General features: G+C 48.2%; 1 protein-coding gene across 1 annotated transcript; it reads left to right on the top strand.

The window, feature by feature from the left end:
- The first annotated feature begins 9,009 nt into the window (after positions 1 to 9,009).
- On the top strand, positions 9,010 to 10,781 carry LOC123431052 (tryptophan decarboxylase 1-like). The gene has a single exon (XM_045114865.1). The coding sequence runs from the start codon at positions 9,075 to 9,077 to the stop codon at positions 10,605 to 10,607; it is 1,533 nt and encodes a 510-aa protein (XP_044970800.1). The 5' UTR covers positions 9,010 to 9,074; the 3' UTR covers positions 10,608 to 10,781.
- Positions 10,782 to 24,528: the final 13,747 nt, after the last annotated feature.

The following is a 24,528-nucleotide window of genomic DNA, read 5'->3' as shown; positions in this document are numbered from 1 at the left end:
CGATTTTAGCTCGATAACTCGGCTTAGCATCATTATGTTAAATGATCATGCCATATATTAACTGAAAATAGAGTAATTTATTAGTATATATGTTTTCCACGAATTTTTTTCATTTTATTTACTACTCCCTTCGTCCCATAATATAAGAAAAAATTTACATGGGACGGAGGGAGGAGTTAACATGAAAGTTTAATTAAGCTTAAAGGAAAATTAGATCTTATTATGATGATGTACTTATCTAGTTGGAATAATCCTTATAAATTTTATATTTTTTACAGTCTCATTTAGCTCGAAACGAACTCGAGATTATTACAAGGTGAGCACGAGCCATATTTTACAGCTCGACATTGAGCTTCACTCAGTTTGAGCTCACTCGAATTTTAATATGAGGTGAACTGAGCCAAATACAACTTGTTCGAACTCGACTCGTTTGCAGCCCTAATCCAATGCAATTTTCGTATCCTATGAATTGATCAAGAAACCCTCAATTAACTATCAAATGGAACATATATAGAAACTCCATATTGCTATCCAATGGAACCTAGAGAGATCACTATATGCAATTTTCATAAACTTCGATCAAAGAACGCCGCATAAAATTGTTTCACTACAACTAAAGAGAAATTGATCTTTATAGGATTCCAAAATGGAACATATTTCTATCAGTCCTATGCAATTTTCATATCCTATGAATTAATCAAGAAACCCTCAATTAACTATCCAATGAAACATATATAGAAAAACTGCTTACTGCTATCGAACTGAACCTAAAGAAATCACTATATATATGCAATTTTCATAACCTTGGATCATAGAAAGCCTCAAAACATACCTCACCCATTGGAAGATCAAGACATGGAGTTTGAAACATAGTTGGATGACGGCAACACCTCGTTGATCGGCCGTGTACTCCAGATCAAGCCCCAAGAACTTCTCATGCTCGACCGCGCCGTCAAGCCATCCCTTCAACTGTCTAAGAAAATGCGACATCTCCCTGCTGTTGTTCGTGTACACGACATCGAGCTTGGTCTTGCCATGTGCGAGCACCTCTTCGTAGCAAGTTGTTATGGTGGAAGAAGAGAAGGGTAGAAGAGAGGGGAAGAAGAGAGGAAGAAGAGAGGAGAGCGAGAGAGGAGAAGAACATAGAATGGTGAGAGACTCTGCTTCGGTTGTGGTTTTTTTCATCGCTGGAAACGACGCGGGAGGCAAACCATTTGGGTCTTTAGTCCCGAGTTGAGCCACGAACTGGGACTAAAGGGTGATACGAACGGTTGCCACCACCACTTCGTCCCGGTTTGATATACTAACTAGGACTAAAGGGGGATACGAACGGTCCACCTGATCCCGGTTTGATCCACCAACCGGGACTAAAGGTGGATACGAACAGTTCCGGCCTATTGGTCCCGGTGCGTGTGTGGAACTGGGACCAAAGGGTTGACACGAACCGGGACCAATGGCCCATGATGCCCGCCTGGCACCCTGGCCTCACGAACCGGGACCAATGACACCATAGGTCCCGGTTCATGGGTGAACCGGGACTAATGGGATTGCAGGACCTGGACCAAAGCCCTCTTTTCTACTAGTGAAAGGAGTAGATGATCTATGATCTAGCTTTATGATTGCATATATCTCGGGATAAGGCTAGTGCTTATAATGTTATAAGTCGGTTGCTACTGATTGGGGGTCGTCTAGGATCTTTGGAGTCCTTGATTTGACCACCAAATAGACGTATGTCATGTTGAGGGTGTGGGCCACAATGAGGCCCATTCGGCCAAGTTCACGTAAATTGGGGGTACCCCTATTCATGGCAACATCATAGCTCACAAAATGAAATAGGGTTTCTACGAAATCTTAATCTTGAAATTAGCATTTGAGGTAGTAGAAGGAAGTAAATCCAGTTAGTATAAGTTGTGTGAACACTATGTCCAAATAGTAAGGGATTTCTTTCAACACAGAAAAAATAGATGAAAAATAAAATTGTGTCAGCATGAACAAAAAAGAATCACCATGGCTCGACTTTGAGATCAACTTTTACACTGCCAAATCAGTTCGTGATTGAACATAAATTGGCGAAGTTCTTTTGGTCTGTAAATTATTCATTATATTTAGATTTGGCTCACAACTTTCGACAGATAACTTTTAGCACTATTAAATTTAAATACAAGAAATTTGTTCATTGCCTTAGCCAAAGTGGGCTCTAGCCATGTAGAATTGTGTGCTGATAGTTTCTCACACGTGCCAGCACACATATAGCACCAAAAGTATAGCAAAAAGCATGATGTGAATAGTAGATTCAAATAAAATAGTTAAAAGAACTCATTCTTTTTTATATATTGAAGGTATTCGAATGTGCGATGTGCGTGCAGAAATTTGTGGTGTTTGGACATTCAAGAAGGTCATGGTAAAAAAAGTTAATTGTGAAACAAACTTTGAAACAGGACATTGTTTGGACCCGATTTTCTGTTCTTTTTTGCCTAGAGGTCCTCAAATGTCCAAACATGTTTCAAATGTGGAAAATTTTGCACGCTCCTTGCGCATCTGAATGTATTAATTTTCAGAGTAGTCTAAGTTTTTTTTTTGAAGTTACTATTTCCAAAGCATTTAGTAGTTTGGAATGGAATTTTATAAATTCTATTATTCCCAACATTTTTTACATTTCCTGTTACTTTTTTATTTTGCGTACATAGTTGTCATTTCTGCACCCAAAAATGATGTGTCATTATTTAGGCAGCAAAATGCTTGTCTAGACGTTAATGGTCAAACTTATCTAGTATATTTTTAGTTTATAAGGGATTAAAAGTAAAAAAAATCATAGTAGTTAGATTTTTTTTGGAACAATCATAATAGTTACTCCCTGCATCACAGTATATTGGGCATATCTCCAAAACGATAATTTTTCATAATTAGAAGAAAATAAGGCGCATGGTATTAATTAGCCTATTGATTGGGGTGTTTTGGAAACCGTCTCCGCCAATGCATGCGAGGAAGTCGCTTCTTTAGTGGACGGGGTTACTAATGCTCAGTTTTGCGATTAATTAGGCGCTTTTATAGCTCGTCGACTCGGTTTTTCCTACCAATAAAAAAATATTTAGGTCCCAGAGCCTTATAAGATACGTCCAATATACTATGATAGAGGGAGTAGATTCGATGCTCTCGTTATAACTGTCATAAATTAGTTTATTGGAATCAGCCATCTCTACTCGTTTCCTAAGAAAAGTCATCGATTGTACCGAAAAGTTTTTCAGATGACGTACTTAGGCCCGGTTTCTTTAAAAAGTCTTAGGATTTTTTTTAGTCCCAACTAAAAAGTCTCTAGTCCCTATCCGTTTCTTTCCAAGGATTAAACATGGACTAGAGGTCATTAAATGATATGCAAAAAGACCATGTTACCCCTAATAATATACTAGAAGTTATTAAATGACATGCTAAAAGTAGGGGCACTGTTAGAAAAAGTGCCAAAAAAGTCCAAAAAAGTCTCTCCCATAGGGACTTCTTCCTTTAGTCCCAAATACCCATTTTTAGTCCTTAAAAGCCCCTCATGTTTCTTTCACATGAGACTAAAAGGGACTTTTTTAGTCCATACATCAAAAAGTCCCTGAAAAGAAACATCCCCTTACTTTCGCAAATTTGAACATTAGTCAACATTAAACAATCAGTTTGGCTAGCTAACAAAATAATTCTTGAAATTTGTGCCCATGCGGACTGACGACTTCAGAGGAATCAACCACATCCACGTGCTCGTTATAGCACGAGAAAATTAAAAGGGTTCGACGTTAGGGATGACTGACGACTTCACAGGAATTTCCACATGTATACATTCACGTGGCTCTTTTTCCAAGTGACGTTGATAACGTGGGCTTGCACACCACACGTCTTGAATGTTAAATTACGAAAAGCATGCTCCGGCTGGGTTCAAACTGGCAGATTTCGGCGAACGTTGTTTAACCTGAAAAACATTTTTTCAAGGACCTGAAAATCATTGTTGACTACACGTGTGTCACAACTCACAAACACTTATAATGGTATTTTAAAGAACGGTTTGAAGCCTACTTTTATAATCCGCCGGTTGTTCAATTTCTGTACTAGCTTGGTTGTTTCGAATTAATGAAATGATGGTATGTGCGAGGGCTCTACGTTTCTTGATTGGTGTGCACACGGTTCCTGTATGGAGAAATTGGATTTTTTGGTCCACTTTACTTTTCAATTTGATAATTTGCCCTCCCCCTGAGACTGTCGGATGAGGCCGGGGCCACTGATCATTGAAATAATACCGGGGTAAATCATCCAACCCCTTGTAAAGTGGGGCAAATCATCCAATCCCCTTTTCTGTAGGATGGCGTGTTTTTTTAAGGATAAAGCCAAAGCTTTATAACTTAACTGTTTTTAGGCAAATCACCCAAGATACAAGCGCCCACATGGGCGGGAACATCGTTCTCCCATTCCAAAAAGTGGTTGGGTTTAGACACACGCCCAACATTGGCGAGATCAAGAGCTACAAAATTCGTACTACGCCTACACACATATATAATGAACCGGAAAACCAAAGCTTTAAGTGGAATTTGATATCCTCGATGACCGTTGCGTACGCCGAAGAATCGGCCTTTCGCATATCCAAGGCTTCAGCTAGCAGCTGTGAGTCCTTCAATTTCACCCGGACAATCCCAAGATCTGCTGCAGTATGAACAGCATGCGACATAGCGATGATCTCAGCAGCAAAAACGTCAGTGATGTGGTCCTGTCTGCCAGCCCGGGAACAAACGAACCATTAATATTAATCTTGTACTCAGTTTGTGCTGGCGGCCTCCACATGTCGGGCCTCGTCTTGCCCGATTGCTTCCCAAAGATGTCCAGGTACTCCAACACGCTGCTTCTCGTGCGACGCACCACCACATCAGCTGACCAGGGCAACTCTCCCTGACATAGCTTATTGCGGTTAGACCACCACATCCACCAGAAGGTGAGGATGTGGAGCCATTTTTTTACATCCAGCCCCCAGACGAAATCGAGAACTGCATGCACATGTCCAATCTTCACCAATGTAGTATGTTCTCTCTCCATTGCTATCTCTCTCCACACTGCCTTCACGTTCTTGCATTTTATGAACAGATGGGCACGATCTTCATCCGCTCCCCCGTAGAACAGGCACTTGGTCTCAGCAATGGGGATCCCCTTCCTTGCCACATGGGTAGGGAACACGACGGAGTCATGCTTTAGACGCCAGGCAAACATCTGAATATTACGCGGGAACGGCAGCTTCCACATCCTTTTCCATGAATCGTCGCTGATGATGTCCAGGTTACCTGCCTCGTGTGAACTTCCTCCCACTCCCCCATCCTGTTTCATGCGCTCGAGATGGACCTGGAGCTTGTAGGTGCTCTTGACAGAGTGAACTCCTTTCTTCTCATACTGCCAAGCCATGAAGTCATGTGTCCCATCCCGTAGAGGGATTTGAAGGATGTGCTTCACATCATCGGGCCAGAAGTTGTCCCTGACTAGCTGTATGTCCCAAGTCCCAGTCCTCGGGTCGAAGAGATCACTAACTTGCTCTAGCAGATTAGGCCCTCGGGGAGTAATCACCCCCCCCCCCCCTGAGACCACGGGCGTGGTAGCCATGGATCAGACCAGATCTTGACCTGTGTTCCGTCACCGATTTGCCTGATATAGCCCTCACGGAACAGCTGCAGGCCATGCAGCAAGCTCTTCCAAGCGTATGAGATATTGTCCCGTGGTTTCGCTTCCAGAAGTTTGTCATTCGGAAAGTAACGAGCCTGCAAAGTCCGGGCACACAACGACTGTGGGAACTGGACCAGTCTCCATATTTGCCTCGAGAGCATTGCCAAGTTGAAACCATGCATATCACGAAAGCCTAGCCCTCATTGTGCCTTTGGTAACGTCGGCTTCTTCCAGGCGATCCAGTGTGTGGTGTGTTCTTTGTCATATTGACTCCACCAGTAGTCACCAAGGAGTGAGCTCAATTCCTCGCAGAAAGTCTTTGTGAGGTAGAAGCATGACATGGCAAACGTGGGGATGGCTTGAGCCACGGCCGTGACCAACATTTCTTTCCCACATTTAGCAATGAGTCTCTCCTTCCATCCGTAAACTCTGCCTGCCATAGCCCCTTCCACAAATGCAAAGGCCTTCTTCCTGGACTTACCCACATGAACCGACACACCTAAGTATTTCTCATTCCAAGTCTCGCTCTGAATTTGTAGGGCATCCTTAACTGTAGACTTCTCCGTTGCCTGAGTGTTCAGGCTAAACATGATCGCAGATTTCTCTAGGTTGATGCACTAGCCGGAGCACTCCCCATACAAGTCCAAGATCTCCCACAGGGTATGGACTTCATTCTGGTTGGCCTTGATCAAGAGCACCGAGTCGTGTGCAAATAAGAGATGCGAAACAACGGGAGCAACCCGACAGATTTTAATATCAGTAATGCGCCTAGTTGCTTCAGCCTCATGCAGTAGCGCTGACAGACCCTCCGCACAAATGACGAACAAATAGGGCGATATTGGGTCACCTTGTCGTAGTCCACGAGTGGGTGAAAACTGTTCTGTCATCCCTCCATTCACCTTGATTTGATACCTCACTATGGTTACACGGTTCATAACCAGGTCAATCCACCGCACCCCAAAGCCAAGCATGTGCAACATAGCTCGTAAGAAGTCCTACTCGATTCTGTCATGTGCTTTGCTCATGTCATCTTTCACTGCAGCTATGCCGAGTGTCCGTCCGACACCACGTGGCCTTGTGGGTTTCCTCACTTTGCATAGAACAGAGGAAGTGTCAATCAATCTAATCGAATTGTGTCCTGATTTTTAGAAAGAGGGAATCGTGTTCGAATTCCTTCCCTCGGAAGAGATTTTTCGAATTTGCTCATGACATTCTTTTCAATCAATTTAATAAGATTGCATCCTATTTTAGGAAAGAGTGGATTGCTTGTGGATTCTTTCCCTGTATGGCGCTAAAGGAGAGTCAATCAAATGTAATTGGATCGCGTCCTGATTTTTGAAAATAGTAGATTGTGTCTGGATTTCTTCGCACAGGAGAGATTTGCGGCAATTGCTCATGACATCCGTAAAGTGCCAATCGATTTAATAAGATTGCATCCGATTTTGGAAAAGAAAGGACTGCTTGGACTGCTTCCAGATTGTCTCCCTCTAAAGAGATTTGCAGCATTTGAGAAGATGAGAGGATATAGTATGGAGCCGAGCGATTTAGAGGAAAACCGAGATCAAAGGAGAAAAAACGAATTTAGAAGGTGGAAGGGGAAAAATCCAACATGAGATGAACAGAAATAACACGATGGTGGTGAGAGGTTATGAGAAAATAAACGAGGGATGCCGGCCTAGCAACACCTCTTTTAGACTAGAGATGAAAAAGTAACGATTTTCTATTTTGATGAAAATCATCCATGCACACAGACGAAGTTCTCAGTAGGGCGAGCTAGGACGCCCGTCCTACGTTGATTAGATACAAAACAGTTAATACATGTACGTGTATGCACATCTGTGTCCTCCCTGCTGCCCGTGAAAAAGAGAATGAGAAGGGATGGTCATAAGGTGCCGCCGGGCCCCATTAGTTGGGCTGTGCGTGAGCCCGTTTCCCGGGCTGTCGATCGGCAAGCAATGAATCGATCCAACATTGAGCGAACGCACGCACAAGTACACGAAGAGAAAGAGAAGTGTCACCAGCACGAGTCATGCATTCTTCTTTACAAAATTTTCCACTGAACAATTCCTCCAAATCAAAATCACGAGACGCCATGGAGGTGGAAGATTGGCAGCACAACAAGTACGAGCCTGCAGGCCACAGCGCGGAGCCTCCGAGCCTGCCCTATCTTATTTTTTTCCGTCCTCCGCCACTGTCTATGCATGCAGCCCCCCTAGCATAGATAGAAAGAAAAAAAAACTCAAGCAGCCGGATGGTGACCAATTAGCGAACGGCACCATGACGGGTGTGCCCGAGTGCGGTTGACGATATTTCCTAGGGGGTGATTTGCGCCGGCGCCCTGGCCTAGATTTTCGGCCGGTCGCGCGTGGGCCGCAGGATCCACCAACTCCGTGTCGTCTGCACCGTTGGATCCGCATGCAACATTTTCCTTCTTATGCAGCAAAATTTCAATGACATGCAGCAATTTTTTCAACGGTTGCAATAAAAAATAAAATTTGTAGCAAAAAAAATGTCTACGTGATCGTAGCAAAAAAACGAAGTTGGTGGTACGTGGTAGCAAAAGTCAAACGCCGGTTGTAACAAAAATTTACGTGACGTGTATGTAACTTTTTAGTGAACGGTTGCAGCAAAACATGATGCCGGTTGTATAAAAAATTAACACGGTTGTAGCAAAAAGTAAAAAACATCGATTATAACAAAAAAATCCGACGAACTAGAGTTGCAACCAAACGTATATGCAGCTTTTTTACTGAGACAAAATATAGTAAAAAACGCTTGCAGCAAAAATGACGCAGGTTGCAACATATTTAGACAAAAAATATTGCATCCATTGACAGAAGAAGCGCATGGATGACAAAAATGTTGCAAAGGCCCGCGCGCGCCAGTGAACGACCGATGCGTCGGTTGGGCCGACGCGCGGATGGGAAATGATTTCCTATTATTTTCTATGATGACGAAAACCATCCGTGCATGCAGGCCCCCTAGCATAGATATACTAGAAAGAAAAAGAAAACACGTTGAACATTTGATGACGAAAAGCATCCGGCAGTATCCGATTTGAACGGACGAGTTGAACATTTGACTCGTGTCGCGCGCGTCGACCTCGGATCCCTACCAATTAACCACCAACCTTCCTACTCCAACATAGTAGGCCCCCCGCGACCAGGACCATTCCAACGCCCACCCCGCCACGCCGCTTCACGCATCCACGTATATATACCCCGCACCAAGCACGAACTCCATTCACCAAACTCAGCAGCTAGCTAATCACCAGCTCCTCCGCTTCTTCTTGCTCTCGGCAGCAAAGGTAGCTAGCTCCTATTCATTAACCAAGCCTTCTCTCCGCCTTCCAACCTTCTTTGCTCCTAATCCAGGGCTAAATCATTACCTACTTAGAAGGAATGGGCAGCTTGGGCACCAACCCCACGTCCTTCTCCGCCATCCCCGACGACAAGGCGGCGTTCGAGCCGCTCAACCCCGAAGATGTCCGTGCATACCTTCACAAGGCCGTTGATTTCATCTCCGACTACTACACCAACGTCGAGTCCATGCCCGTTCTTCCTAACGTGAAACCGGGATACCTGCAAGATGAGCTCACCGCGTCCCCGCCGACCTACTCCGCGCCGTTCGACGTCACCATGAAGGAGCTCAGGACATCCGTCGTCCCCGGCATGACGCACTGGGCTAGCCCCAACTTCTTCGCCTTCTTCCCCTCCACCAACAGCGCCGCAGCCATCGCCGGCGACCTCATCGCCTCGGCCATGAACACCGTCGGATTCACGTGGCAAGCCTCGCCTGCAGCCACCGAGATGGAGGTCCTCGCTCTGGACTGGCTTGCGCAGCTCCTGCGCCTGCCCACCACCTTCATGAATCGCACCAGCACTGGTCGTGGCACCGGCGGTGGTGTCATCCTCGGCACAACGAGCGAGGCAATGCTTGTCACGCTAGTTGCCGCCCGTGATGCAGCACTGCGTCGAAGCGGCTCTGTCGGCGTGTCTGACATCCCACGCTTGGCTGTGTATGCTGCCGACCAGACTCACTCCACGTTCTTCAAGGCGTGTCGCCTTGCAGGCTTCGACCCCGCCAACATTCGCTCCATCTCTACTGGGCCGGAAACAAACTATGGGCTCGACCCAGCCAAGCTTCTTGAGGTCATGCAAGCTGATGCTGATGCCGGTCTCGTGCCAACATATGTTTGCGCCACCGTGGGCACCACGTCTTCCAATGCCGTCGACCCGGTGGGCGCCGTTGCCGATGTTGCCGCCATGTTCAATGCGTGGGTCCATGTTGATGCTGCATACGCTGGCAGCGCGTGTATCTGTCCGGAGTTTCGCCATCATCTCGACGGTGTCGAGCGCGTGGACTCCATTAGCATGAGCCCACACAAATGGCTTCTCACGTGCCTCGACTGCACATGTCTCTATGTCCGTGACGCTCACCGACTGAGCGACTCATTGGAGACCAACCCGGAGTACCTCAAGAACGACGCCACCGATTCCGGCGAGGTCACCGATCTTAAGGACATGCAGGTCGGTGTCGGCCGTCGCTTCCGTGGGCTTAAGCTCTGGATGGTCATGCGCACCTACGGTACCACAAAGCTCCAAGAGCACATCCGTAGTGACGTTGCCATGGCCAAGATGTTTGAAGATTCTGTCCGTGCCGATGATAGGTTTGAAGTGGTCGTACCGAGGAACTTTGCTCTTGTGTGCTTTAGGATCAAGGCAAGGGGAGACATGACGGAGGAGGATGCCGACGAGGTCAACCGCCTTCTAATGGAGAATCTAAACAAGACTGGCAAGGCTTATCTTGCGCACACCGTGGTCGGTGACAGATTTGTCCTTCGTTTCGCCGTTGGATCATCACTGCAGGAGGAGAGACATGTGAGAAGTGCATGGGACCTCATCAAGAAGACTACCAGCAGTATCATGGATTAAGTGCACTGACCAACTGTTCAAGGAGCTATACAAATCCCTATATTTAGGGGACAACTATTATTTTAATTTTTTTCCTTTGATTCTGATTTTATTTATTTGGTTCTTATTCCTTTTTGTGATCTATACCGACCGAGGGTCTATATGTATAGCAGGCCCGCCAGGCCGGTACCAAAGAAGTTGATTATAGACTGTAAAAAAGGCATTTTTTATATATTGAATATACATGAGATGTTTTTTATTGTATTTGTTACTGTTCTCTCTTAGCAAGTGGCGAATGCATGCCTATGCATCTGGATCAAGAAATATACGTTGCACTCAGTTGGTTTTTTGGTCTTTAAGTGTGTTCTCATCCTTCCATTAATTAATTGGTCCTATCTATATGCCATACAATGGCATCTCCAAAGTCCAGATCGAGCATATACTTGTACGTCTGAATTAATGGTACTTGCACCGTATGTCTGCATCATTAACAAAGGGAAAACACTGGGTTAGAGTATTGACAGGAAATAAATATTAACTCATCGATTTAATTTACGTCCAACGTCAATTGACAAGTAATTTCATGTTTGAGTATGAATGCAGCTTAATTAAAGCTTTGAATTCAGAGAGGTGCATATATATTCGGAGTAAAGTTTTAGTAAACCATATAAACAACATCAGTAAATAAATTACCTAAATGGAAGCTAACGGTATAGGTTCGGTCGTTCGCCTCACGAGCGATTCTGATAATATTGAGTTGAAGGGAATGTGGATGTAGAAGCAGTCAGCAAGTTCGGACTCTATATATCTTGAAATAAACAATTATACTCTCCAAAGACAATAGATGAGATAGTAATCGTATCCATACAAATATAAATTATTTTGTTGGCTCAGAGGGAGTGACGTAAGCGGTTGGGAATCCGTATATCAGCCTTCTATATAAATCTCAAAAGTTAACCGGCTTGCTGGTGTTCGATTAGTTCATGTAGTTAACGACCAGTCAGCTGGTCTGACCCTACAAAACGATTAAAATTGTACGTTTTGCCAGCCTTAGAGCCCTGTGAAACAGAAAAAAAAAAAGCATCGCCGTCTCAAAGTTAACCGGCTTGCTGGTGTTCGATTAGTTCATGTAGTTAACGACTAGTCAGCTGGTCTGCCCCTACAGAACGATTAAAATTGTATGTTTTGCCAGCCTTAGAGCCCTGTGAAGCAGAAAAAAAAGCATCGCCGCTTAACTCTATATAGTTTAACTAACTGAACAACTGAGTAACAACTATATTAATTGTATAATCTTGAGCAGTGAGCGCAACATCAAAATAAACCGCCTTTCTCAGAGTAAGTTCTAGCATGTTCTAGCTTCCATGAACCTGGATGAAGTTCATCGGAAATTAACTTGAGACAAATGAAATACTCCAATTTCTATCGAAACCCGGGACATGGTACAGTAGCCTTCTTTGCTTCATATTCTTCAACGTACCACAACCTACGATTGTTATTATATTATTCGCTCGTTTATACGACGATAGTGAGTAGTGCACATGGATGGACACTATAAAACCAAAATTTCTTCATCAAAGTTTTGTTATTATATTATTCCCTCGTTTATACGACGATAGTGAGTAGTGCACATGGATGGACACTATAAAACCAAAATTTCTTCATCAAAGTTTCGGGATTAATCTGATTTATTGGCAGTTAAGAATAGTGGGTTACTTGCATGCATCTCGGGGATAGGAGTCATGGATGACGAACCCCAACAATGTATGGTAGGTGAGGCGCCACACATAAATCTTTTGTAACTTGACATGGCAATTGAGATATATGCATCAATCAGTAGGTTAGTACATAACAAAGTAATGCGATTGTCTAAACACACTAGTGGAAAACGGGCCTTTGGACGGGACCATTTAGTCCCGGCCTGCCTCTGGGCCGGGACTAAAGGCCCGGCCACGTCGCCCCAATTCTCAATGCCTCCCTCGAGGCTTTAGTCCCGGCCCGTAAGGAGCCTTTAGTTCCGGTTCGTGTTCCAAACCGGGACTAAAGGGCTACGCGGCAGGCAGTGGTGGTGGCAACCGTTCGTATCCCCCTTTAGTCCCGGTTGATGGCTCAACCCGGGACTAAAGGACTAACACGTGGCCTGCCGTAGTGGTGGCGACCGTTGGTATACCTCTTTAGTCCCGGTTGGTGGCTCAACCCGGGACTAAAGGCCTAACACGTGGCCTGCCGTAGTGGTGGCAACCGTTTGGTATACCTCTTTAGTCCCGGTTGGTGGCTCAACCCGGGACTAAAGGCCCAAACGGTTTGCATCCCGCGTCGTTTCGGGCGATGAAAAGCACGAACCGAAGCGTACAATCGTCATTTCTCTGTTCTTCTTCTCTCTCGCGTCGCCCTCTCTGTTCTTCTCCTCTCTTCTTCCCTTCTCTTCTTCCACCATGCCAACTAGCTTTCATGAGGTGGTCGCGCATGGCACGACCAAGCTCCGTGTCGTGTACACGAACCTGAGCAGGGAGGTGCCATTTTTTCTTCAACAGTTGAAGGAACGATGGTTTGACCACGCAGCGGATCATGAGAAGTTCTTGGGGCTTGATCTAGAGTACACGGCCGATCAACGCGGTGTTTCCGTCATCCAACTATGCTTCGCACGCCATGTCTTGATCTTCCAATGGGCGAGGTAAGTTTTGAGGCTTTCTTTGATCCAAGATAATGACATTGTAAGTTTATTTGTTTCAATCATAGTTGGTTCCCTTCAAAAAGTTGTAGTGAAACAATTTTGATTAGTTGAAGGGGAGCACAATCTAATTGGAATAGTGTTCCATAATCTGAAAAATCGTATTAGAATCAACAAGTGTTTAATATGTTCCATTGGAATCATAGTTGGTTCCCTTCAAATAGTTGTAGTGAAACAATTTTGATTAGTTGAAGGGGAGCACAATCTAATTGGAATAGTGTTCCATAATCTGAAAAATCGTATTAGAATCAACTAGTGTTTAATATGTTCCATTGGAATCATAGTTGGTTCCCTTCAAATAGTTGTAGTGAAACAATTTTGATTAGTTGAAGGGGAGCACAATCTGATTGGAATAGTGTTCCATAATCTGAAAAATCGTATTAGAATCAACTAGTGTTTAATATGTTCCATTGGAATCATAGTTGGTTCCCTTCAAATAGTTGTAGTGAAACAATTTTGATTAGTTGAAGGGGAACACAATCTGATTGGAATAGTGTTCCATAATCTGAAAAATCGTATTAGAATCAACTAGTGTTTAATATGTTCCATTGGAATCATAGTTGGTTCGCTTCAAATAGTTGTAGTGAAACAATTTTGATTAGTTGAAGGGAACACAATCTGATTGGAATAGTGTTGCATAATATGAAAAATCTGATTGGTTCAATATGTTCCATTGAAATCATAGTTGTAGTGATACAATTTTATGCGGTGTTCTTTGAGCCAAGGTTATGAAAATTGAATATAGCTAGTGATCTCTCTAGGTTCCATTGGATAGCAATATGATATGTCATAGTCATGAAAATTGCATATAGCTAGTGATCTCTCTAGGTTCCATTGGATAGCTATAGTGATCTCTCTAGGTTCCATTGCATATGTTCTATTTGAATCCTAAAGATAAGTTTCTCTTTAGTTGTAGTGAAACATGTTTCCTTATTGCAGCAGTATGTAACATTTGTTCCATTTTAATTTGTTTCTGTTGCAGGAGTGACAAGCATTGTCCAGAACTCATGGAGTTCCTTCGCAGCGGCATCACTTTTGCTTCCGTTGACATAAGGAACGACAAGCTGAAGATGAGGCACAGCTTCGGTATTGAGATACCAGCTGGTTGCCTCGTCGATCTCCAAACGATATTCAGGCTTCGACATGACAGGACTTCGATGGCTCATATGGCAGTTGCCTTGATCGACGAGTCATATGGTGATATGAAGACCAATTTCCCAAAGTATCAGCACAAACTTTGGGAGAAGGGCCCACTTGATGATATCAACATTGAGTATGCAGCAAAAGATGCATACGTTTCATACGAGTTGTACCGCAAGATTCGAGTCGTCAACTATGGCCAGCGTCACCTCGAGGAACGTGGACATTGTGATTTAGATGATTCAGACGAGTAGTGTTCTGAACGTCGAACACTTGTATATATATCTATGGTAGCTATTATTATGTACTGTTTGGACTAGTATCATGTACTTCTTGGACCAATTTATATATGTCTAGTTTCTGTTTGTGCCATTATAGTTTCCAAATTTGAATGGTTTAGCCCTTTCTAACTTCATTTGCTACTTTTGAATGGTTTAGCCCTTTCTAACTTCATGGTATCATGCATTTCGACCACATATATATACAAAAAGTATTCAGTTCAAATAAGTTTAAAAATGAAATCCCTTTTGTAACAGATCTGTTTTTGATTAAAATAATCATTTAAAAATGAAAGACCATTAGTCCCACGTGGCGTGCAGCGGAACCACGTGGCGTGCCGCGGAACCACTTTTGTTGTGGGGGTCGCTTCTCCTTCTTCTCCTTGTGCTAGATATTGGTTATGCACTAGGGGTAGTAGGAGTAGCGACCATCATCGACAGTTGAAAAATCAGGTGAGCTAGTGTCCATCATATATGAGAGAAGAAGAATGTCGTCTCTTATTGTGGGGGTCGCTTCTACTTCGAGAGATATTGTCCATTTTGTGATGTGCCTTTGAATGGTGCATTTTGAACACAAAAAAAGTATGGAGTCCAAATAAGTTCAAAAAAATGAAATCCCTTTGTAAGAGATGAGTTCTCGTTCGACACCCTGCTACTTCGAGAGAGATTGTCAGTTTTGTACACGAACTGCATCCAGTTTTTGTCGTAGCCCTTTCAAATTTTTAACACATGCTATGTGGGTGAAATGATGATAGCATGCCTGTCGTGGGTATAAGTCTGACAGTAGTTGTGTAGGGTACGAAAGGATGGGCAGAGCCTGAGCTACGGCGAGGTTGTATGAGTTCAGACCCCTCTACGGTGGAGGTAACAGCCCTACGTCTCAATGCTCTCGGAGCTTGTTGTCGAGTGTAATATGGAATACAATGATTTTCTAACCCCTTTACCAGTGGGGAGGGCGGCTTATATAGAGTGCGCTGCCCTCCATAACGGTTCTGGTACAAGGGTGGAGTAGTGGCGACTGAATGCATACGTTACAGGTAACGTATGCCCTTAATGCTAATAAATACACCCGGAAACGTACGACCATTTCCCTCCAGGGGGGTTATGATGTACCGAGTGGTATACAGTCGGTTGACTCGATGTCCTCCGAATGCTAGCCGCCGACTGGAGGACCGAAGGTATGTTACCGACTGGAAGACATGGATTCCTTAATTCAGTCGGAGTTGACTAAGGGTATTATCCTCTGTGGGGGGTAGTCCTTGGGTAGGACCTATAGGGCAGGCCTATGACCCTACCCTAGGACTATAACCCCATTATTAGTCCACGAATGGATTGAGGTTGGAACGATGAAGCGATGTTTGAAGTTGAATCCGACTAGAACAGATTCGGCTTGGCCGTTGCTTTCCTCAGTCCATTTCGACTTTTCTGATCGTCGATCCGAGTGGAAGTACTCGCGGAACGGACTGTCGGGAGCCGAGTGTTTCGGCGGCATCTTCTGACGCGACCGGTCAACTGACAACGGTGGATTTCCGGGATACTCAAATTTCGGTTTCCGCGCGCCCAGCGGGGATGATGCCAACGCGCTCGAGTAGCGCCTGACGCCTCGATTCTCGCGCCTTCAACCTCTCCACTAATATCGCCGCGGTGGGTCGGGGGGATAAGGTTTCGGGGCCACCTGCCAGTGACCCAGTCGGAACCCTATTTAAATCTCGGCGACGAGGCTTCTCCGATACGCTCGCCGAATCCTTTGCTCTCGCCTGCTCCGCCCTTCTCGCCACCTCCAGCGCTCCTACACTCCTACCTTCTCCTTCCTCCCGAGGGGCTCGCAGCCGCCGCCATGACCAAGGGCCAGACCAGCAAGATGGAGGCGAGGGAGAAGAAGGGGAAGACGGCGGCGCCTGCTCAGCGGCCGCAGTGGCCGCTGCCGGCGGGATGGATCCAAGGAGACTTCCTCCCCTCCACGGTGACGGAGGGGGACCTGCTGCAGCTGGTGGAGCACGGGATGATCGTGCACAAGTCCTGGAGGCTGCCGGCGGAGAACGAGGTTGAGCCAGCGCCTCGGGACGGGGAGCGCGTCCTGCTGCTCAGCCATGTCCACCGAGGTTTTTCTTTGCCGCCGCATCCTTTCTTCAAGGGTATCATGAACCACTTCGGGGCCCAACTCCACCATTTTCCTCCGAATGTCGTCGCCCATCTTTCTGCCTTTATTGTTTTGTGCGAGTGTTTCATCGGCTGCCCTCCCCATTGGGGTTTGTCCAAACACATCTTTTCTGCCAGATCCCAAACCATCAAACGACTTAGACAGTCGGATGATAAGACGCATCTCCTCCAGCTCTGCGGGGGCTTAGGCTTCCAGAAAAAGAGTCGGAGTAGCTATCCTGCTCTCGAGTTAAGTGAGTCGGTTAGGAACTGGCAGTCGACGTGGTTCTACTGCCAGGATATCGCCTGTCCGAATGCATCGACTGGGCTGCCTCCTTTTAGTCTAGATCGGCCCGCCCCGCCTAAGCAGCTCGCGCTCTCAAAGGCGGAGAAGAACGACATCCAGCCCTTGGTTGAGGCACTCGCGGACGTCGTCACGAGGGGGGTCACCGGCATAGACTTGCTGGAAGTCTTCCATGGTCGGCGGATCCAGCCTCTGCAGGCTCGCGACCATGCCATGTGGCACTACACGGGGCCCGAAGACTCCACTCGGACCATCGTGGTGGGCGTGACCGAGGAGAGGGTGACCTCGTGGGTGCTCCAAATCACGGGCCCCTGCGAGAATCCCAAAGGAGCTCGACGAGTGAAGCCTTACAGCGCGGATCATCCTCCGCCGAATCAGGTGAGTGGTACTTGCCGAGTGCACTGAACTGTCTTTTGTCTATATCACCGTGTGGTGTTTGATGTTTCCGACTGGAATTTATGCAGGCGTGGACCAACTGGTTCTCCCCCGTCTCGAATGGGAATCCGGAGGAGGAAGAGGAGGAAGGCAGCCAGGAGGGTAGTGTGGAGAGCGCCGAGTACGTCTCTGGCAGCGTGGAATCGGAGGAGGAGAGCAGCGAGGAAGAGGAAGAAGACGAGGATCAAGACTCGCCACCTCCACGAACAGAGCATCGGACCAAGCGCCGACACGAGCCCGCCGTCCCTTCGGCTCCTCCTGCGTCGTCGAGTGCTCCACCTACTGCTCCGATGGTCCCGAGTGTTCGAAGCAACAAGAGGGCTAGGGACGCCGCCGCTGAGCCCGCGGGCCAGTCTTCTAAGGCGCCCAAGCCGAGTGGGCCTAAGCCTCGGAAGCCTCTGCCGCGAATGAGGGTTGCTATCCCCGTCACCTCCACGTAAGTGTATCCAGCTTTCGGTTCTTTCTATTATCTGAGTGAACTTCTGTTTACTGGCCGAATGGATTTCACTCGACAGGGTCGCTAACTCTGCCACCTCTCCGGCGCGCCAAGGAGACGACCCCATGGACACAGACAACGTCGTTTCGTCTCAGCCCGGTGCGTTGTAGGAGCGTCGAGTGTTTTATCCCATCGCGCCTCAAATTCTATCATAGGGCTTGCTTCTTTCTTTTTCTGAGACGTCATGTCATTTGGCCTGTCAGGGGCGATTTGCCTGGACGAGGACGACCAGGGGAGAGCCGACCCCGCTGTGGAGCCTTTTCTTGAGGCTGCTCCTCCTGCTGCCGCTCCCGCCGCCGACGTCCTGCCGACTGAGGCGCTGCCGTAGACTGAACCAGTGCTGGTGGAGGAGGAGCCGACAGGGGCGGACCTTGGGATGCCTCAGGAGCTTCCGACGATTCCAGGCTCGTCGAATGCTGAATTCAGCATCCAGCGTCTTCCGGAGGAGCAGGTGGGGCGGCCAAGGGGGCTATGGTGCAGGCGGAGCTGATGGCTGGAGAAGCCAAGAGGGCCTACGACTCCATTGCAGCCTTGTACCAGCGGAGCTTGGAGCTGCGAGACGACATCCGAGTAAGTGGTCTAGTAAGTAATTACTTTTCTCTTGTAACCCACTGGGTGGTCTTGAATAACAGCTGTTTTTGCTATGGGTTCACTCCGAGTGAACCTAGTGGGTGTAGTCCCCGAGACTTCCGTCGAGTGCTTGCACCGACAGTTGTCTTTATACATATTGTCTTTACTTTGTTTGTGTCTGTAAATAGTATGACTGAGTACGAGTAGTTGTTGCAGTCAGATTGCATTTACTGTAGGAGTCCCCGAGAGTAAGTTGTACTCAGGTCAGGTAGTATCGGCCTCGTAGGCGTAAGTTATGACATGCATCTCAATAGGGCAGGCCTGCTTGAGGTGCATGCCAGTGGGGTCACTCTGAGTGAACCCACTGGGTGTAGTCCCCGAGACCGCTGTCGACTGCTTGCATCGGCAGGGGTCTAAAGAACTTAGATCTTTAACTGTTGAACTTTCTGATTGTCCCTTGGTGCTTGGTGGCCGAAAACTTGTGAAATGGGGACGGCCTATGAGGCACTCAGAGCGGAGAGGAACCAGTTCGCTGGTGAGCTTGATGCGGCTATGCTCGCCATGGCCGGCATGAAGGATGCTCTGGAGGGACGAGAGAAGTCCTTGCAGGAGGCTCGGGAGGCGAACAAGGTGTTGACAGAGGAGGTGGAAAGAATGAAGAAACAGAGGACTGCTCTGAACAATCAGATGGCCGTCCTGAATAGACGATGCCTAGCTCAGGAGAAGTATGTCAACGACTGGGCTGGGCAGATGATGACGCGTCTGGCTGGTAAGTCGTATGTTATGCTGAGTGCTTGTACCATGTGCGTTACACTCGGCGTTTATTGTATGCTTGCCCTTTTGTTGCAGACTTTTGCGTTGATGCCGAAGCTGAAGCAGCGGATGTGGAGCGGTCCATGCGCGAGAACGTGCCACTCGGCAAGGACGCCAATCGGGATCATCTCCGGGCGCATATCCGCGTAGGCAAAGTGGGTCCTTTCATCGATCGACTGAGAGAGGTCGTCGGCCGAATTGACAAGGAACTGTGGCCAGAAGATGAGTCACGGCAGGAGATGGAGAGCCTGATGGCGCGATTGGAGGATATTCTGAACCGAGTGCAATCGTGGAAGAAATCGGCAGCGCGTTGCGGTGCTGATGTTGCCCTGTCCTTGGTCCGAGTCCATTGCAAGGAGGTGCGTGAAGAGAAGCTGAAGACACTGAAGGTCGCTAACACGAAGAAGCTTCGATTCGAAGACTTCATGGACACGTTCCTTGCGAGTGCTACCCGCATCGCCGACGGAATCGACTTGGACACCTTCGTGGAGCCCTCCAGTCCTGGCGCCGGCCCAGCTGACGCGTAATAAAACTTTATCCTCGGTATGCCGAGTGTTTATCTGTAAGGTACTTTGGCCACTTCTGTTGGCCGTCACATTCTTAAATCGGTGCGGGTAAGCTTGATCCGCACCGAGTTAGCTATCGTTGCGAGGATTTTGGAATCCGAATGAAAGCGTTTACTCTTTTGTTGGAATGTTGTTTCGAGTGTGACGTTTAGTGCACACTTCGGGGAAAGTGATTACTTAGATGATTCTTGATCACATCTAAGTCTCTGAGTGCGACGTTTAGTGCACACTCAGAGAGAGTTAGGACTTAAGTGATTCTTGATCACATCTAAGTCCCCGAGTGCGACGTGTAGCGCACACTCGGAGGAAGTTAGTACTTAGGTGATTCTTGATCACAGCTAAGTCCTCGAGTGTGAGGTTTAGTGCACACTCGGAGGGAGTTATTACTTAGGTGATTGTTGATCACAGCTAAGTCTCCGAGTGCGACGATTAGTGCACACTCGGAGAAAGTTAGTGATGGGGTTATAGTCCTAGGATAGGGTCATAGGCCTGCCCTATAGGTCCTACCCAAGGACTACCCCCCACACAGGACAATACCCTTAGTCAACTCCGACTGAATTAAGGAATCCATGTCTTCCAGTCGGTAACATACCTTCAGTCCTCCAATCGGCGACTAGCATTCGGAGGACATCGAGTCAACCGACTGTATACCACTCGGTACATCATAACCCCCCTCGAGGGAAACGGTCGTACGTTTCCGGGTGTATTTATTAGCATTAAGGGCATACGTTACCTGTAACGTATGCATTCAATCGCCACTACTCCACCCCTGTACCAGAACCGTTGTGGAGGGCAGCGCACTCTATATAAGCTGCCCTCCCCCACTGGTAAAGGGGTTAGAAAATCATTGTATTCCATATTACACTCGACAACAAGCTCCGAGAGCATTGAGACGTAGGGCTGTTACCTCCACCGTAGAGGGGCCTGAACTCATAGAACCTCGCCGTAGCTAAGGCTCTGCCCATCCTTTCGTACCCTACACAACTACTGTCAGACTTATACCCACGACAGTTGGCGCCCACCATGGGGCAGGCGTCTAAGCGACTTCCGGCGAGTTTGCGACTAATTCCTTTCGCCATGTCATCCGGTGGAGGTTCGAGCATTGGTCGCCAGATCTTCTTCGGCGCTCTCTCCTTCATCGTCGACGATTCGGCGTGGCTTCGGGATGCCCCTCTCAACGTCGAGGCGCTTCCCCGTCGCGGAGCTACGCACTTCCGTGCCAGCGCTCGCGGCATCCTTCTTCTCCAACAGTCGACTCCGGTATCGACTTGCACCGCTGCCACGCGCCGCAGCAAGCGGTCCCGTCGTCCGCGGCTCCAACGTTGGGTCCAACATGCCCAAGCGCGCCAGAACGCGTCTCCACAAGTGGTAGTTCTTGAGTCCGTTGTGGTTGCTCCGTTGTCCCAGCACTCGGACTCGGTTCCGTCTGAGTTTCCTTTCGAGTATGCGGGTCGCGGGCCTGCAGCAGAAGTACACATGGCCAACTCCCATGAAGATCCCCGTCAAGCTGGCCGGAGCGAGCGCGAGGTCGGTGAAGCATCCGGTGCACGCCGTCCACCTCGCCGTTCTGCCAGTCGGCACACTCGGCGGAGCAACGTGGAGTTGTTCCGCACACCTCTCCTCAACTTGGCTGCGGCTGCCAAGATTGCCGATTCCCTCCAGCCGACTGATTCAGAGGCAGGAAGGGGAATCGAGCAGATCCAAGCCCTGTTGCACACGGTGCAGCAGCAGAATTCAGCGGTCTCCCACTCACATAACCGGATCTATAATAGCTCCGTCCACGCGAATACACATCGGTCGGTTCACAGCCCTGGTTCCCATCAGCGCCACAGGGGAGGCAGCCGTTCCATGATCCATGAAGATCGCCGCCGCTCACGCACCCCTCCGCGGGGTGGGCCCTATGGGTCCCGACATCATGATGATCGGCGTTCAGTCGGCAACACTTACGACCCAAGACCCAACGCAAGAGGGCGAATCGCCCAACAAGAGTCGACACGGGTCGAGCCCACCGCGATGGTCACGATATGGACCGTCCAAGCGGAAGCAGGACCATCGTGTCCGGCCCCGAGTGTTTTAGTCGAGCCATCCGCTCGGCTGAAATCCCGCCCAACTTCCGATTGGCAGCGGGAATCGGTAAATTTATGGGAGAATCCAAGCCTGAAACATGGCTAGACGACTACCGAGTGGCAGTCCAGATCGGAGGAGGGGACGACCACGTCGCCATGAAGCACCTCCCTCTGATGCTCGACGGCTCGGCGCGAGCGTGGCTGAATCAACTAGCCCCCTCGAGCATTTATTGTTGGGCGGATCTGGCCCGAGTGTTCATCCGGACCTTTGAAGGGACATGCAAGCGCCCTGCGGGCCTCGTGGAGCTCCAGCATTGCGTCCAGAAGCCGAATGAGCCCCTGCGCGACTTCATCCAGCGCTAGACGACTCTCTACCACACGGTGGAGAACGTCACCGAACATCAAGCAGTCTGCGCCTTCAAGGCAGGCGTGAGGTACAGAGAGCTGTACCTGAAGTATGGCCGCACAGGCGACATCTCCATGAGCAAGATGATGGAGATAGCAGCTCGCTACGCAAATGGCGAAGAAGAGGACCGTATCCGAAGCGGCAAACACAAGACAGTCGACGACGGAGAAGGAAGCAACACTCGGAAGCAAAAACAAAAAGCTCCATCCACTCCGCAGGCAGAAGCTGCAGTCGTGACCAATGCCAAGTTCAAAGGCAAAGGGAAGGCGCAGTATAACCCCAAGAAGAAGCCGTTAAATAATCCCATCCTGGACCAACCATGCCCGGTTCATACGAAGATGGACGAAGAGGGCAACCCCATATATCCCAAGCATACCACTCGGCAGTGCCGACTCCTGATCCAGGGATTTGGCGAAGGACAACCGAGTGAGAAAGTCAGCGAACAGGATGAGGAGGATAAGGAGGATCCGTTCCCCCAAGTCCATGCGACACTCATGATTTTTGCTAACGTCGAAAGCAAGAGTCGACTGAAGCTGATGAACAGGGAGGTCAACATGGCCGTTCCGACCAACCCCAAGTTCCTTAAATGGTCTCAGACTGCGATCACCTTTGACCAGTCGGATCATCCAGCGCATGTCCTCACCCCAGGAAGACAGGCTCTGGTCGTCGACCCGGTGGTGGAAGGAGTTCGACTGCGCAAAGTCCTCATGGACGGCGGTAGCGGGCTGAACATCATGTACGCCGACACTCTCAAGGGAATGGGCATTCCGATGTCCAAACTCAGCGAGAGCAGTATGCAGTTCCACGGAGTCGTCCCTGGACGGAAGGTCAAGTCACTCGGCCAGATCGCGTTGGACGTCGTTTTCGGCTCCGACAAGAACTTTTGCAAGGAGAAGCTCACATTTGAGGTGGTGGATTTCCGGAGCGCTTACCACGCAATTCTGGGCCGCCCAACATATGTGAGCTTCATGGCACGTCCATGCTATGTATACTTGAAGTTGAAGATGCCAGGCCCGAAAGGCGTGATCACCATCACGGGCAACCGTCAGCGAGCCGAGGAGTGTCTGCAGCAGGGATCAAGAATCGCCGACCAGCAGATGGCTGTACTCGAGCTCGACGAGTACAAGAAGACAGTCGACCCTGCCGACCTGATGCGCTCAAAGAAACCAGCTTCTGAGTCCGCGTTCCAGTCAGCGGGGGAGACGAAGAAGGTCAGCATCCACCCGACGGACGACTCTACCGCCCCGACGAACATCTCCACCACCCTCGATCCTAAATAGGAAGCCGAGCTCACCCAATTCCTCCGTGAGAACTAGGACATCTTCGCATGGAAACCCTCTGACATGCCAGGTGTACCCATGGAGTTGGCTGAGCACCGACTGCATGTGGATCCCGTCGCTCGGCCTGTCCGAGAGCGCCTGCGCCGGTCTGCCGTGCACAAGAGGAAGGCAATCGGAGAAGAGGAGGCCAAGTTGTTGGCCGCGAACTTCATTCGCGAGGTTCACCACTCCTGTGGCTCGCCAATGTTGTCATGGTGCCCAAGAAGGACAAGTCGCTCCGAATGTGCATTGACTTCAAGCATCTCAATAAGGTCTGCCCGAAAGACCATTTTCCGCTCCCTCGCATAGATCAAATTGTCGATTCGACTGCGGAATGCGAGCGTTTGTCATTTCTTGATGCCTATTCGGGCTATCATCAGATCCGTCTGTATGGTCCCGATGAGTTAAAAACAGCCTTCATCACCCCATTCGGGTGCTTCTGCTACATCACTATGCCCTTCGGTCTAAAGAATGCAGGAGCTACCTTTATGCGCATGATCCAAAAATGTCTCCTCGACCAGATCGGTCGGAATGTGGAGGCATATATGGATGATATCGTAGTCAAGTCACGCAAAGGTTCCGACCTGCTGACTAACTTGGCAGAAACATTTGCCAACCTTCGTAGGTACGATATCAAGCTCAACCCCGCCAAATGTTCATTCGGCGTTCCCAGCGGAAAGTT

This window comes from Hordeum vulgare, chromosome 2H, assembly GCF_904849725.1.
Source record: "Hordeum vulgare subsp. vulgare chromosome 2H, MorexV3_pseudomolecules_assembly, whole genome shotgun sequence".
Classification (NCBI taxonomy): domain Eukaryota; kingdom Viridiplantae; phylum Streptophyta; class Magnoliopsida; order Poales; family Poaceae; genus Hordeum; species Hordeum vulgare.
Note: the sequence above shows the minus strand (reverse complement) of the source record. Positions and strands in the feature narration are given on the sequence as shown.